The following is a 15,294-nucleotide window of genomic DNA, read 5'->3' on the forward strand; positions in this document are numbered from 1 at the left end:
CCTAATTGTACAATGATTTATCACTTATAGAAAAATACGAAAGTAAATCCCTTAATTAATCAAGGAAGTAAATCTTCTTGATTAATTAGGAGACTCACGTCAATACTCCTCCTCAAGTTGGTGCATATATGCCACCAATGCCCAACTTGGTAAGTGAGTCATGAAATACTCTTCCACAAACAGCTTTGGTTAAGATATCTGCTAGTTGATCTTCTAATTTTACGAATGGTAGGCGGATGATCTTTTTCTCAATTTTTTCTTTGATAAAATGTCTATCCACCTCAACATGTTTGGTTCAATCATGTTGAACTGGATTATGGGCAATATCGATAGCTGACTTGTTGTCACAATGCAACTCCATTGGCTTTTCTGGCTTGAAACCCAATTCTGTCAAGAGGCTTCTGATCCACATTAATCACAAACTCAGTGAGCCATTCCTCGATACTCTGCTTCTGCACTAGACCGAGAAACCACATTTTGCTTTTTACTTCGCCAAGTGACTAGGTTACCTCCCACGAATGTAAAGTAACCTGAAGTATAGCGTCTATCTGTAATGGAACCAGCCCAATCAGCATCTGTGTATTCAACAACTTCAAGATCTCCATTTTTTGAGAACATTAATCCTTTCCCAGGGGTTGACTTTAAGTATTTTAAGATCTGATCAACTGCATTCCTATGAGAAACACTAGGCGAATGCATAAACTGACTAACCACACTCACAACATATGCAATAGCTGGTCTTGTGTGTGCCAGGTATATCAACCTTCCAACAAGGCGTTGGTACTGTTCCTTATTGGTTGATTCTTGGTCCATGTCTTCACACAACTTGTGATTCATCTTAATGGGTGTGTAAGCAGGCTTACATCCAAGCATTCCTGTTTCAGTAAGTAGATCCATTACATACTTCCTTTGAGATAGAAATATACAAGTTTTTGATCTTGCTACTTCAATTCCGAGAAAGTACTTCAGATCACCTAAATCCTTTATTTCAAATTCCTGAGACAAATACCTTTGCAACTTCAGTTGCTTTTCTGTGTCGTTTTCAGTTACAATTATGTCATCTACATAGATTCGTTTCCTTCATCACGCTTCAAGAACAGGGTGTGATCTGAATTACTCTGTGTATATCCAAAATTCTTCATAGATTCAGTAAATCTGTCAAACTATGCTTTGGGAGATTGCTTTAACCTATATAATGATTTTCTGAGATTGCAAACTTTATTTTTCTTGTCAGGAGCTGAATTACATCATGGGGGTAAGTTCATATATACTTCTTCTTCCAAGTCTCCATGTAAGAATGCATTTTTGACATCAAACTAATGTGGTGGCCAATGTAGATTTGCTGCTAAAGACAATAGGACTCTAATGGCCAATATAGTCTAATTGTATAATAATTTATCACTTATATAAAAATAGGGAAATAAATCCTTTAATTAATCAAGGAAGTAAATCTCCTTTATTAATTAGGAGACTCACGTCAACACCAACTGTGTGCTCTATTTGGATGATAATCCTGCACTGATTGAGTCGAATATTCACTCTCTGTATTGTTTTATGCGGTACCAGTTTATCTGGTTTCTAATAATTGAGTCCAAATGATAAAGTATACAAATCATGGCTACCCCAAATGCTTTCTAAGATTATATTTCAATTATTTGCATGGGTACCAAAATACACACACGCATGAAGTAGGCATAATTGCATCTTAGCAATTCTGAACTTTTAGTATAAACATTTCAACGACCCATTACAATTATGGTAAGAACAGAAAAAAGAAAAAGAAAAAAGAATTGTAATTAGAAATTCAAAATAGTCATCTTGCACTCCGTTTTGTTTTCATCTATTCATTAAGGAAGAGTGCAGACTGACTATTTTAAAGTGTCAATAACAACTCTCTTTTTTTATCGATGAATACTCGGACACAACCTATAAGGGTAATATCGGGCTGTTATAGATAGAAATGTTATTTGATATAAACCATAGTCCATTGCCACATCCTTTGTTGTCTTATATAGTGTTTAATACCTATTTACAATCGTCATGTAGCTAATTAATCAATCTATCGGGCGGCAGAAGATATAGTTTTCGAGTATTTCATAATTTCATTGACAAATAAGACATATTACCACATTATATATCTCAACGAGGAAGTAAGGTTTCAGAATATATATCTTTGACTAAATCACCCTCTCAGCCACCATTGTTGTTAATATGTCTTTATTCTAAGCACCTCCCCTAGAAGACGAGCAAGAAAAAGAAGATAACAAAGAGAAGCAGGTGCCAAACAAAACCCAAAGTCCAAACCCCATTTAATAAAAGCAGTTTAACCAACTCTTTACTCCTAATTGAGAGAACCGTTTCAACTCCCTCCATGAACTGTACCCACTCCAACTTCCAAAGAAAAGAACCCTTCTCTTAAATAACACCATATGAACACACCTCTCCATGTACCATAATTCAATTCAAATCTTAGGAAAAATCAACTCAACTTAAAAGCCTTGAGAAGCCACAAGTGTCAGCAGCATGGTGTGCGTTGTGTGTTCACCGGTCGCAGTGGCAGAGAAGATTTCTTGGTATTGTGCTTTGTTCTTGGGGGTGATGCTGGTTCTGAGCTGCTGCGAATCGTTATCGAGCGAAAACGAGTACAGGCTGAGGACGATCCAACTTCAAGTTGATCGTTTGAACATGCCGTGTGATGAAATTTATGTGGTTCATGAAGGAGAGACACTGCAAACAATCAGTGAAAAATGTGGTGACCCTTACATTGTTGAAGAGAATCCACATATTCATGACCCTGATGATGTTTTCCCTGGCTTGGTCATTAAGATCACTCCATTCAAACTAAGGTAGAGCATTACTTGATTTTCTTTTCTCCTTTCAAATTGTAAGTTTCTGAAGTAAAAGAAAAGTGCTACACAACCCAACTTTTCATCAACCAGACGGCTAAGATTCGGAAGATGGCGGGCTAGAAGCATCGTTACCTCGTCGACCTCTATGTTTCTCAGAAAGAATTCAGAGTTGGAGTTTGTACATGTGTTGTTAAATTAATAGTTGATTGCCATTCAGTTTGTGTTGTGGCTGAAATGGGCTAAGCTAAGCTAGCATTATGCTTTGGTCAATTTAGGAGATTAATTCTGTAATTTCAAGCTCCCCCCCAAAAAAATAAGAATATTGCACTTTCTTACTTTTTCTTTTTCTTCTTTTTCATTATCAAATTTAAATATGAACCAAATCCTGCAAAGAAGGGTGCGCTGGCAATTTTGAAATTTTGTCACCTACTTCCATTAGTTTATACTTTATGAGCTTGTTTGGTGGACTGGCTTGGATAAAAAATTATCCCATGTTTGTTGTCATTTGATTCTAGTTTTAAATGGGATTAATAATCATATGTGAAAATTATGTGTATAATAAGTGAATTTTGTGTGTATTACTAAAAATTTTGTAAAAAATACGTGTCTTAAACATGAAAAATATGTATGTATAAAAAAAAAAGTGTATTGTACGTTTGATTTTAAAAAATATATATTTTACCGAAAATGGAAGAATTATTGAAAAATAGATACGTATGTGTATAATGCAATTATTAAACGGGAAATGCTAAATTTTTTATACGGGTAATAACTCTGAAAAAGTTAAAAATCAAAAGGAGACAATAGAAACTAGGGTAATGGCCTAATAGTAATGGATAATGCTCTAAACTACTCTTATCGATAAAACGAAAATAAGGAAAAAACAAATATTTTAAAAAAAAAATTTTAAAAAAAAACCCCAGTATAGCCGTTCGGCTATACTATTTATTAAAACAAAATTTAAAAACAAAGACCTAGTATAGCCGGACGGCTATACTATATATAAAAACAGAATAATATTGAAGAAACAATGTACAACAGAAACTGTGGCTGTGACTGTATAGATCCATATGTGGATTGCTCTTGTAAATTTCCATAGTTAAGCATCAAGTTATACGTCAACTGGATCAAAAGATTTGTGCAACTCAGTTATCAGGTCCTGATGATTTGATGATTTTGTAGTCCAAATATGTTTATCAGGATTTTCTATATCTGAATTAACACATCAACAAGACAACTTAGCTATGCGTTTCAGATACTGATTACCACTTTACTCCTTAACCATAATTTATCTTCATTATTTACCCCAGTGCTTAAATCAGGTTGTTTCAGTTCAGGATTTTCTTAATAATCTTTGGGTTTTATAATTGAATCATTTAGTACACAAGATGGTTTATTATGTCTTTGTAGTTAATCATTGATTTTGTCAGATAAAATGTAAGTTTTGAAGATCTGTCTGCCTCTCTCTCTTTCTCATGAAATTGATTTTAACAATTTCAGGTCAGATGCAGCTGCAAAGCATATGGTCGCAGTCAGCACTAATCTTACAGTATGGCAATGGAAAAAAGTACAAAAAAACAAAGGATCCTAGTATAGCGGCACGGCTATACGATTTATTAAAAAAGAATTGAAAAAAAGATCACGTATGGTTGCGCCGTTGTACTGTTTAAATATCATTCTATTTAAAATGTATAGCCGCGTGGCTGTACTATTTATTAATAAAATAAAGAGGACCCAGTACAGCCGGCGGCTATACTGAATTTTTTAATTTTATTTTCATTATATTTAAAAGAGTATAGCCGCCCGGCTAGACTATTTATTAAAAAATAAAAGAGACCCGCCTGGCGATTAGTTGGATCCACCATTCTTGTTAAGACTTTGACTATCGAGTATGAGAGGATTATTTATTTTTTTTAAAGAAAAACATTCTGCCATACAAACTTCTCTGCTTTTCTGCTTGAATTGTTCACAAGGAGAACAGGTAGTGCCAGTATCAGCTGCTGAGCCTGATTGGCGTCCTACTCCATTAACAAAGCTGTTCGTTTTTAGAGACTCCTACTCTGCCACAGACAACGATTGGGACCCCGAAAACATCTGTTGGAGATATCCTTATGGCACCACCATTCCAGGCAAGCCCAGTGCCCGTTACTCCGATATGGTCGTGTCCTCACTGATTTCATTGGTACAATTTTTACATACCCTTCAATATTACTTTGCTTTTTTCCCGTAAATGTGTGATTCAATTTCACAATCGGGCAATATAAATAAAGTAATGATGAGTATATACAGTATAAACGCCCTACACGTAATTATGTGTTTCACATGTGATTAAATTATGTATATTATACACTCGTTTTATATAAGAATTTCGTTTTTATTTGTTAAAACTAATGTAAATATGCTAAATCCTTTAATCAATTAGTTTTGTATTTGACCAAAAAAATAAAAATAAATTAGTTTTGTAGTTCAGTCAGTCTGGCCAACATCTTATCTTGTGTAATATTTATATTCACAGCCAAGTTCATACAAGACTCGCATTCCATGCCCTACAGATTTAGAAAATATATATGTAGCTGCTGATAGTTTGAAATACGAAATAAATTTCACCTATGGAGGTATGGGTGTGACAGATATCTCAGGTATATATGGACCTAAATATGATCGGACAAATTAACTTATTTTTACGGTTCGTCTAAAATTTTATAATATCATATTGACAGTTTAATAATATAACATGTAAGATGAATGAAGTATTTGTTAATATAAATGAACAAGAAGCATGTGTTCAATAATATCTTTGACCATCACTTGTTAATAGGTGTCATGACTTTAATTAGGGAAACAGAAGCTCAAAGCACCCATCTAAAAAAATATAAGAAAGATGCAGGTGTTAAAATCCAAGACCAAATCCATTCATAAAAAAAGCAGTTTAACTAACTTTTGCTCCTCGTCCTTGTTTATTTTATGAAGTACCATGTGCTGACATTTGTATACCTACCACATTAATTTCAACTCCCGCCAAGAATTGCAGCCACTCCAACTACCAAAGAAAAGCACTCTTCTCTTAAATAGCACCATAGTAACTCTCCGCGTACCACAAATCACTATTTCTTAGAAAAACCAACCTCAAACAGAGACACAAGGACTAGCCAAAAAAATCAACATGGCGTGTGTTCTGTGTTCATCAACTGCACTGGTAGAGAAGATTTTGTGGTACTGTGCTTTGTTCTTGGCGCTGATTCTGGTTCTCAGCTGCTGCGAATGGAGCGAAAGCGAATTCACGGCGAAGGTGGTCCAACTCCAAAGGGATCATTTGTACAAGCCCTGTGATGAAATTTATATGGTTGGTGAAGGAGAGACATTGCAGACCATAGTTGAAAAATGTGGAGACCCCTACATTGTTGAGGAGAACCCACATATCCATGACCCTGATGATGTTATCCCTGGCTTGCTCATTAAGATTACTCCATTAATCAAACTAAGGTAGAATGTATATTATTACTATCTTTCCTCTTCTCCTTTAATTGTAAGCTTATAGTATTTGGTATCAACATGATGATGAGGGGCCAAGTGCCTTAGGTTAAGGTATCATTATCTTGATTACCACGAGGCTGAATATGCAATTCTAACGAAGGGCTTGTTTGGGAGTGATTCTAGTAGGGCTAGAATCACTTATGGGGAGAAGTACATGCTGATAAACCTAATCCAGACTTGAAGTGATCTCCTGCTGCTAAGCCTTATCTGTGTTTACTATTATATGTTATAGTTATCTTGTATAGGATAAATACCTTATTGATAATTATCTTGTAAAGAGTTTGTTCTCCATGTAAACTTGTTAACCCTCTGTACATGAATTCTATATAAACACATGAACAGATCACCTATCAATTGTGGGTTGAGTTTATTTGTTCTGGTTCATTCTTTCACATGGGAGGTGTTTCTCCATAAAATCACTTAAAACCACCTAAAGTGATTATATGAAAAAGTGATTATTGACCTATCAGAAAAATGAGCATGTGCTTCTTCATTAAAGAAAAAGAAAAGAAAAATGTTCCAAATAGTACTGCAACAAATAGTTCTGTTATATCGATATCATCTTAATATATTGTTGATATTGTATCCTATTATTTCAATAGTAAACAATCCCAAATATTCTTAACATGACATATATAAAATATCAGTGTTCAATCAATCTTGTCAATTTGCTACAATAATAATAGTGCCAAAGGAGAAAAACTTACATGCTTTGGAGTAAAAGGACATCTCGCAGGAGTAGAGAAAAAAAGAGAGACACACAACTAATTCATACCACGAGTACCTGCAAAATTTTCCCTGGCAAAGGCCGGCCCATGGTCAGTGTGACCTTATGAACATAATCTTGGATCATCCAACATGAACCCAACCTTAGTCTTAGTTGGATCCAGCACATATGCTTAGTGTCGAAGACACCATTCATGTTAAGACATCTTGGGAAGAGTAATGTTCGTGCCTTAAGCTGCTCCCCTCATCGGTGTTCCTACATTTGTTTCCTTTAGTTCCCATGGACGCCAACTTTTTTTTTCATAATATTGAATTCACTTGGGGAAAGGCCAAGAGGTCAATGTTTATGTGAGAAAACTTTTCTTGTTTTTTCTAATGGTTGCCATGGATCTTAAGCAATGCTCAACCGTTTACACAATTAGACATTGACCGCTAAAATCCTTCTCACGTTTGTTACTGCTGGTTTCTCACTGGAAACACCTATTTTTTTACTTTATAATATTGACCTCAATTAACTTATTATAGGTTCGTAGGCAGTCTAGGCTCAATCGTGCAAATTCGTTATACAAGGGTTGAAGTTGAAGACAATAACCCATATGCAAGATGCCTGTAATGCCGACTTCTCTCTATCGGGTTGTCTTGTGTAACTTGTGTTCGGATTAAGAAAATCATTTGGATTTGTGTTAAGTACAAAATAATTCTCATTTGATCTATTTAATTAATCACATGGTTTTGCAATTCCTTATATGATATTATTTAAACACAACTCGCATTAGAAATAGTCTAACATGTATAAGCAGATAAAAAAAACATATAATCCTCGTTGGAAATGATCCACTAGAAGAATTGACTAGGACCACATTTGAATTAATAGATACCCATTCTTAGCACTAGCGGTATAAATAAACTCTACACTATTTTATTTCTATAAACAAACCTAAAAAAAATTTAAAAAACGACAGCTAGCTTTGTTGAATTTAATTTTGATTATTAAATTACTTTGATGTCATGTTAAGTGTTTTGGATTTTTTTATGAGGTTTTGGAGTTGGGCTTATTTTAAGAAATCGATGATAGTTTTATAATTTATAAGAAGTTCGAAGTTTATTTGTTATGTTGTCCGAGCTTTGGGTGTTTTTCTAAAGTTCATTTTATGTAGATTATTTTTATAAATAATTTGGGTTCCTATATTGGACGTAATAGTGAATCTAAAGTTCATTTTATGTAGATTTTTTTATAAATAATTTGGGTTCTTATATTGGATGTAATAGTAAATCCCTCTGGAATTAATGCACAAATTCAGCATGATAATATTTTCAGTTTGATTGGATCAAATGTGGTAGGCAGGGCTCATGGCTCATTCTCATTTAGTAACATTTTATATTTGATTTTTGTTTTTCTGTTAAGGAAATGAAGGGAAGAGAAAGAAGAGAACAAGTAGAAGAAATGTGAGAGAGGAGACAAACGGGGGAGTGCAAAAAATAGAACTAAAACTAAAACAAAAAACTATTGCAAATTATTTTTAGATCTTAGTCACTCTCTTTTAACTACAAAAACAAAAAGTATAGAATAAACAATACTAGCATTTTAATTTTTTTTTTCTTTTGGGTTACATTGAAAGGGGATCTTCAACCTATTCTAATCCTAAATCATTTTTTTATATTCTCGATCATAAATTGGGCTAACCAATATCGCTCAGCGTTCTAACGTTTTACGAAATCCAAAATCTAAGAAAAATTTGGTGATGTCATTAACACTCTAATTTTACATTACACGGTTCAAATTCATACACATGGTTTACAGTAGACTCTCATTATGGAGTACATAAAACAAACAGAGGAGTCCTAATACCAGCGTCCAAACTCTAAACCCCTTTACAACCTATACAAGCAAATAAAAATTTCTAACTGTTCTTCATTCTGCTCTTGATGAGCAATCTAGGCCGTCTATTCACTGCCCTTTTGTTAGGCCGGCCCTGTCCTGTTTGTTAGAGCAGAGTGTTTAGAGCAACACAAAAAGTTCAAGAAAATTGGAACAACAATAGGTAGAGAATTCTCTTTTTTGTTCTTTTTTGTTTGTAAAAAATGACATATTCATTCCTTCTTTATTTTGGAGCAATTTCTTGGGATTATCAGGTTGGCTTTTTTGCTTTGGACCGATCAAAAGGCTGCATATTTATGCAAATTGCAATTTCATCCTTAAACAATTACATATTTTACCATCAACCCACACAGTGTTTTTGACCAGGCTAGCTCCCCCGCGGGTGATGTCATTGATTTGTGCCACTACACATATATAAAAGCACCCAAGAATCTCACTTGTTCTACCATTCTTCCAGGTGTTCATTAATTAACTAGAACACATGATCATCTCCATCGCCATCTCCATCTCTCTCTTCTAGCAAGCAAAGCTTCCTTTTGTACAAAAAAAACCTGTTGCCTTCTCGAACTCAAACCCTACCAACCATGGAAATAACTCAAACCCTCCTCCTCCTCCCCACTCTCTGTCTCTTCTTCCTCCTCTCAGGTCCCAAACTCTCCCTCTGCATTAACATTTTACTGCTTAATTAATTACTTGTCTTTCTTTTAAAAAGTTAAAATTAAAATTTTGATTTGCTTTTTCTTGTAGGGCAACAAGGTTTGCTAGTTTCAGCTGCTCACCACCACCGACACCACCGCCACCTGTTTGATTGGCAGCCCACAAAGCTCTTTGTTTTTGGAGATTCATACTCTGACACAGGAAACAACAGAAAATCAGTGGCAAGTTCTTGGAAATATCCGTACGGAATCACATTCCCAGGCAAACCCAGTGGCCGTTTCTCCGATGGCCGCGTCCTCACTGATTTCCTTGGTACCACCTCCAAAAACCCTTCTCTCATTCTCTCTCTCTAATCATGTGCACTTCTCTGCTTTTTGGTGCAATGTGTGAAAGCAATCAGCTTTTTCTTTTTTCTTTGCCTCTGTTTTTCTCTGTTGCTTCTCCTCTGCTTTTGTGTATGATAAAAATACAGCAATTCATTATTGTTGTGAATAGTGTAGTGTTGGTGGGTTCCTCTTCCTCTTAAGATAATGGGCGCTTTGGGTGGTTTTCTTTTTATCTGTAAAAATATTGCATTATTGGGTAAACTTTTTGCTTTTTCAGTCTCTCATATGTCTGGCTGAATTCTTACTTTCTCACGTGAGGTAACTTCAAGCTTTGGACATTCTTCTCTGCATCTGCTTTATTTACTCTTAATCTTAAACTTAAACCAGACTTTTCTGTATTAAGTTGTTAATTATCTACTTTGTTGTCTGAACCTTCTTTACCCCACACCCGGTCCTTGTTCTTTCTTTCAACCCTTCATGCTTACTTTTTCTTAGTGGTTAGTTAATCAATCTGATTTGTGCCTCTGCCTACACACTGTAGGTGTCGTGTAAAGTAAAGCAATGTTTGTGTCCTTTACCATCATGGTTGAAAGAACAACACTTTGGTGACGCAAAATTCCACTACTTCTATTCTAATTCCCCAATTGCCTGTAGTAACCACTCCACTAGAGCGATTCTTCTGTCGGGGTTGCCGTAAACGGCAGCACGAAGGATGGGGCCGGATGGCACCAAAATACAGGGGTTCAATCTTTGTGAGAGTGATCACATAGCCATGTGGTCCGGGTTGCCGGACATAAGAACTCCTCTAAATTCTCTTCATTAAAATGGCCTACTCCATTGTTTGCCTGTCACGTGACAATTTGAGTGGCATGTATCGTCCAATCAAAATATGTCATGTGTTATCCATCATATATTACCTCCACCAACATTAGCAGCTTAGTTTTCTCCCTGATTGTTATTGTTATTTGTTTCTTTTCTCAGTCACATGTGTACTTGTATAAGTCGGTGCTATGCATAACAACAATCCATCAAATTCAAATTAAACCTCTGAATTAACAAAAGATTTTTTTTTTAAGTCACGCCCATATAATTTTATATAACACAGTTTGTTACACATGATGCAGCAAAGTTCATAGGTGTGAAGTCTCCACTACCATACAGATTTAGAAAAATCGGGGTCCAACATTTGAAACATGGGGTGAATTTTGCACATGGAGGCACAGGTGTGTTTAAGACCTTGGTTTTGGATCCTAACATGACAACCCAGATTGACTTCTTCCAGAACCTCATAAAAAATGACTCTGTCTTCACCCCCAAGGATCTCCACTTCTCCGTGGCCCTCGTCACAGTTTCCGGCAATGACTATGCAACTTATGTCGCCACAAATGGCTCTGTTCAGGTCAGCGTACAAAATAATCCATATATCAAAATCTATTCAGAATTAGTATTCAATTAACAACAGAGATAAGAATCTACATGTGTAAATTTTCATTTCAGTTTTCACCAAAAAAAGAAGTTTCATGTTGATAAAATTGGAGATGCAAGTAATTAATTGAAAATTTTAAAGCACCAACATTTGTCCCCAAAAAAAAAAGAGAATTATTTTAAGTTGACTATGATAATTCTGTCCAATTAAAAAGTTGACTAATATAAGGAGATGATGAGGGATTACAGATCATGGACATGGGCCTTGGGTGAGATTAGGTTGATCTCTCTGTGTTGTTGTGTGTTAATAAGTTAATAATAAGTATATATTTGAACTCTCTCTCTCTGTCTCTCTCTGTGTGTTTATCTGTGTGTTAATTACAGGGTTGGCAACCCTTCATCACATCAGTAGTAAATCAATTGACTGTGAACTTGAAACGTATATATGACTTGGGAGTGAACAAAATAGTTGTCATAGCTCTTGAACCTCTGGGATGTCTCCCTCGGAGCACAGCCGAATTTTCTTTCCAAAAGTGCAATGGAACGGCGAACGCCCTAGTCGGTTTCCACAACCTCTTGTTGCAGCAAGCTGTGGCCAAGTTGAATAATGAAACCAACTCTTCTTCTTTCCTCATTCTCGATCTTTATACCTCCTTCACATCTGTGTTCAAGAACAAAGGCGACCTAGGTGACTACTTACTAACTCTCTCTCTCTCTCTGAGCCTCTCTTTAGCTTTCATATTATAAGAAATATCTGGCAAGACAACGTTACCCTTTATGTTAGGTCACTTCTTTCTCTCTTCGGTTTTTATATTTCGGAGCTAATACACGAACTATCAATAATTTCGTTCTTGTGCAGGAAGCATAAAGTTTGAGAACCCTTTGAGGCCATGTTGTGTTGGTGTAAGCAGTGGATATTATTGTGGGAGTCTGGATGCAAATGGCGCAAAGAAATATACCATTTGTCAAAACCCTGAATCTACATTCTTTTGGGACGATTCTCACCCTACCCAGCAGGGCTGGCGCGCTGTGTATTCTACTTTGCGATCCACACTTGAAGAGCTCTATACTAATTAAAGTTTCCAATTGAATATATGTGTTTTAATTCTGTGTCAAACTAGTTAGCTTGTGTTGCATGCATTTTCATCTTAGATGTCTTTATGATTTGTTCATTTGTTTGGGTTTTGTCATTCTCTTGTAATAATAATATCGTATATATATACGGTTCGGGGCATTAAGTGTTATGCATTTAAATGCAAGTTGCAATAAATCATTTCAGCCATTGCAAACTCTTTTTTTTTTTTTTTTGGGTACGTATCACGAGGTGTCCCCACACTCGAAGGGTGGGATTAATCTCCGCTCGGGATTCAGCTTGCCTCTGGCCACAAAGTGCTTTCAACGGGTTTCGAACTCATTACAAACTCTTTTTCGTTATTATATATAAGCCCACAAATATTCTTGATGTCTTCAATGTAGAGATGCTTGTCTAATCTTGGCCGCCTTCGACTTAGGGTTAGTTTAGGGTTGTTGTCACTTTAATAAAATAAAAAATTGATTATGATGTGCTTTCAAAATAATTAGCTATAAAATGAAGTAGCTCTATGTTTGATAAACAAGTATTTTGAGGTGGTGTTAGTACAAAAAGCAGTGTCAAAACCGTTTGGTAAATTTTAATATAAAACTGTTGTAACTGTAAATAATGACTAAAATAGATATGATGTTGAAAATGTTATGAGCTAATCATGTGGTGGTGGTGGTGATAGAGATGGAGGTGAGGGTGGTGGTGAAAGAGGTGGGGGATGAGGTGGTGATTGTGGTGGTGGTGGTGGCGGAGGAGGAGGAGAAGGATGTGGTGGTGGCGGTGGTGATGTGGTGGAGGTGGTGAAGGTAGTGGTGGAGTTGGATGTAGAGGTGGAGTGGTGTCATTTTTAAAAATTAATGATAGTATTTTGAGAATTAAAAAATAATTCATTAAAGGCTTATCTCTGCTTCTTTTGAAATCTATTTTTACCACACACCTTAAACTGCTTAACTTTAAAATGAAGTAGGTTTTTGGCCCCAAAAAAAAAACAAAAAAAAAAACGATCCCAAATAGGGCCAGTCTTTTTTCACTAAATTTCTATCATTTTTCCTTAGAAAAAAAAGAAAAAAAGAAAAAGAAAGAGTGATCTTGATGAATTGCAAAAGTTCAGGCCTACAATCTTTCTGCAATTGGGCTTTTCTCTGTTCTTTCAAATTTCAATCATACGCAATACACAAACCACAAACCCCCTAGTGGGCTGGCTAGTTCTCGTTCTAAAGCCAACCACACATTGCGTCTTCTGGTCTGACTGTTTCTTTTTTGTAAAAACATTACTTTTAGCCTTCATCAGAAGTAATTAAGTGGTTGTTTGGTAACAAATTTCGTTTTCAATTTTCAAAAAAGTGAAATCTAGTTTTCAAAATTATCCTTTTTTTTTTAAATATAAACAGCTTGAAAGTGTTTTTTTTTTTTTTTTTTTTTGCGTTCCTTTCTTTATTCACTAATTTTAGATCACCATATATGAAATGCACCTCAGTTAACAAAACTTGGTCTTTTGGACCTCCCGACTTGGGCTCAACCGCTCGATTTCTATGTTTAGCCGCAGACCAATTCCAAGCCTCAAAACCCCCAGATACAAAATACGCACACAAAAATCATTCTAATTCCAAATAATTCACCGAAAAATACTACGAACTCTTTACAACATACACTTTCATTCTATGATCTCAAATTCACAATTTAACCCCCCAAAAATTCCATTTCCAAGTTCCACATAAAATTGAAATTGAAAATTAAAATCAATTACCAAAACAAACAACGTTTGTTCTGTTTTCACTTTTCACTTGTTTTGAAAACTAAAATTAGTTACCAAACAAGTTTCAGTTTTTAGAAAATGAAAACGGCCTAAGGGATGACTAGCTACATATTGTACGCGCACGTGCTAAACTCTCTAAACTCTCTTACGTTAATTAATATTGTATACACTCAACTTTGACTATCTTGTGGATAAACCAAATATATGAAGTTGAATTGCTCCTTCAACATAAAAATGATGATGAAAAAGAAGGCTAAGGAACTTGACTAAAACTTAATTTACTAACTTTGAATCTGTGGAGGTTTTAATAAGGAGAAATAAGATGTTTGATATCTAATGCGCTTGGGCCCAAAATTCAATTGGTCAATCAGTTTAAGAGATTGGTTTTATTTGATCTTCTCCACTTACACCTTCTGCAACAGAAATAAGTGCTCGAACCTTCTATATTGGGGGAAAAATCCAAGACCACTTTTGTTATTGTGAGGGCAGTCTTGGTCCCCAAATCAATCATCATAACTTGACTCTTAAGTCTTAAAGCTAGTGGTTGAGAGTGAAACCAAATGTATATATGGTAATGGGACAATGGATGAGGTGGTGCCACTGCCACATATAGATATGGTCCACGTGGACATTTCACATTTAGGTTTGGTGGTAATGGGAATATAAAAGTCTTTGGTTTAATTACCAAGAGTTGATACGAACAATATGGCTACATTTAGCCCATCATTGGACTTTTGCAATTGCACATTGTCTGGGCAAGTTTACTTATAAGTAGTAGGTTTCCTGCGTTTATTTATACATAAGAAATTATTTATTAGGCGAGAGTTTCATCTTAAAATCCTTAGTTATACTAAAAAACGAGAAGGCGAATCAATTAAAAAGAGATCGTTGATTAAATTTTCATTCGTATAAGAGCCGTGTTAAAATCTCTTATCACATATGATGATCATTATTGTCCCGTAGTGAGAGAAGTACAAATGGGATTATTGTTGGGACATCTCTTACTTAATCCCCTGGGACTTTGGAATTTGGATGGTTTTAATCATGCAATTGGGTTATCG

The 15,294-nt window shown here is 35.4% G+C and overlaps 3 protein-coding genes across 4 annotated transcripts; 2 read left to right on the forward strand and 1 right to left on the reverse strand.

The window, feature by feature from the left end:
• Window positions 1-423: 423 nt before the first annotated feature.
• LOC117635399 (uncharacterized mitochondrial protein AtMg00810-like) lies at window positions 424-897 on the reverse strand. Its single transcript, XM_034369726.1, has one exon. The coding sequence runs from the start codon at window positions 895-897 to the stop codon at window positions 424-426; it is 474 nt and encodes a 157-aa protein (XP_034225617.1).
• A 3,895-nt stretch (window positions 898-4,792) lies between these two features.
• LOC117635165 lies at window positions 4,793-6,737 on the forward strand. 2 transcript variants are annotated; one of them, XM_034369510.1, is made up of 2 exons: window positions 4,793-5,031; window positions 5,820-6,737. In XM_034369510.1, exon 2 carries the CDS (start codon window positions 6,013-6,015, stop codon window positions 6,334-6,336), a length of 324 nt encoding a protein of 107 aa, XP_034225401.1. In that variant the 5' UTR covers window positions 4,793-5,031; window positions 5,820-6,012; the 3' UTR covers window positions 6,337-6,737. The 2 variants fall into 2 exon arrangements, with proteins under 2 accessions (XP_034225401.1, XP_034225402.1); XM_034369511.1 differs by having other exon boundaries at window positions 5,873-6,737.
• A 2,668-nt stretch (window positions 6,738-9,405) lies between these two features.
• LOC117635958 (GDSL esterase/lipase At5g03610) lies at window positions 9,406-12,666 on the forward strand. The gene is made up of 5 exons (XM_034370358.1): window positions 9,406-9,633; window positions 9,736-9,957; window positions 11,096-11,370; window positions 11,781-12,084; window positions 12,256-12,666. Exons 1-5 carry the CDS (start codon window positions 9,573-9,575, stop codon window positions 12,471-12,473), a joined length of 1,080 nt encoding a protein of 359 aa, XP_034226249.1. The 5' UTR covers window positions 9,406-9,572; the 3' UTR covers window positions 12,474-12,666.
• Window positions 12,667-15,294: the final 2,628 nt, after the last annotated feature.

Source organism: Prunus dulcis, chromosome 7 (assembly GCF_902201215.1).
Source record: "Prunus dulcis chromosome 7, ALMONDv2, whole genome shotgun sequence".
Taxonomy (NCBI): Eukaryota; Viridiplantae; Streptophyta; class Magnoliopsida; order Rosales; family Rosaceae; genus Prunus; species Prunus dulcis.

Coding starts and splice junctions, on each gene's coding strand:
- LOC117635399 (XM_034369726.1), bottom strand. CDS start 897: ATGGATCTACTTACTGAAACAGGAATGCTTGGATGTAAGCCTGCTTAC.
- LOC117635165 (XM_034369510.1), top strand. CDS start 6,013: ATGGCGTGTGTTCTGTGTTCATCAACTGCACTGGTAGAGAAGATTTTG.
- LOC117635958 (XM_034370358.1), top strand. CDS start 9,573: ATGGAAATAACTCAAACCCTCCTCCTCCTCCCCACTCTCTGTCTCTTC. Junction 9,634..9,735: donor TCTCTTCTTCCTCCTCTCAG/GTCCCAAACTCT, acceptor TTTTTCTTGTAG/GGCAACAAGGTTTGCTAGTT. Junction 9,958..11,095: donor CGTCCTCACTGATTTCCTTG/GTACCACCTCCA, acceptor CACATGATGCAG/CAAAGTTCATAGGTGTGAAG.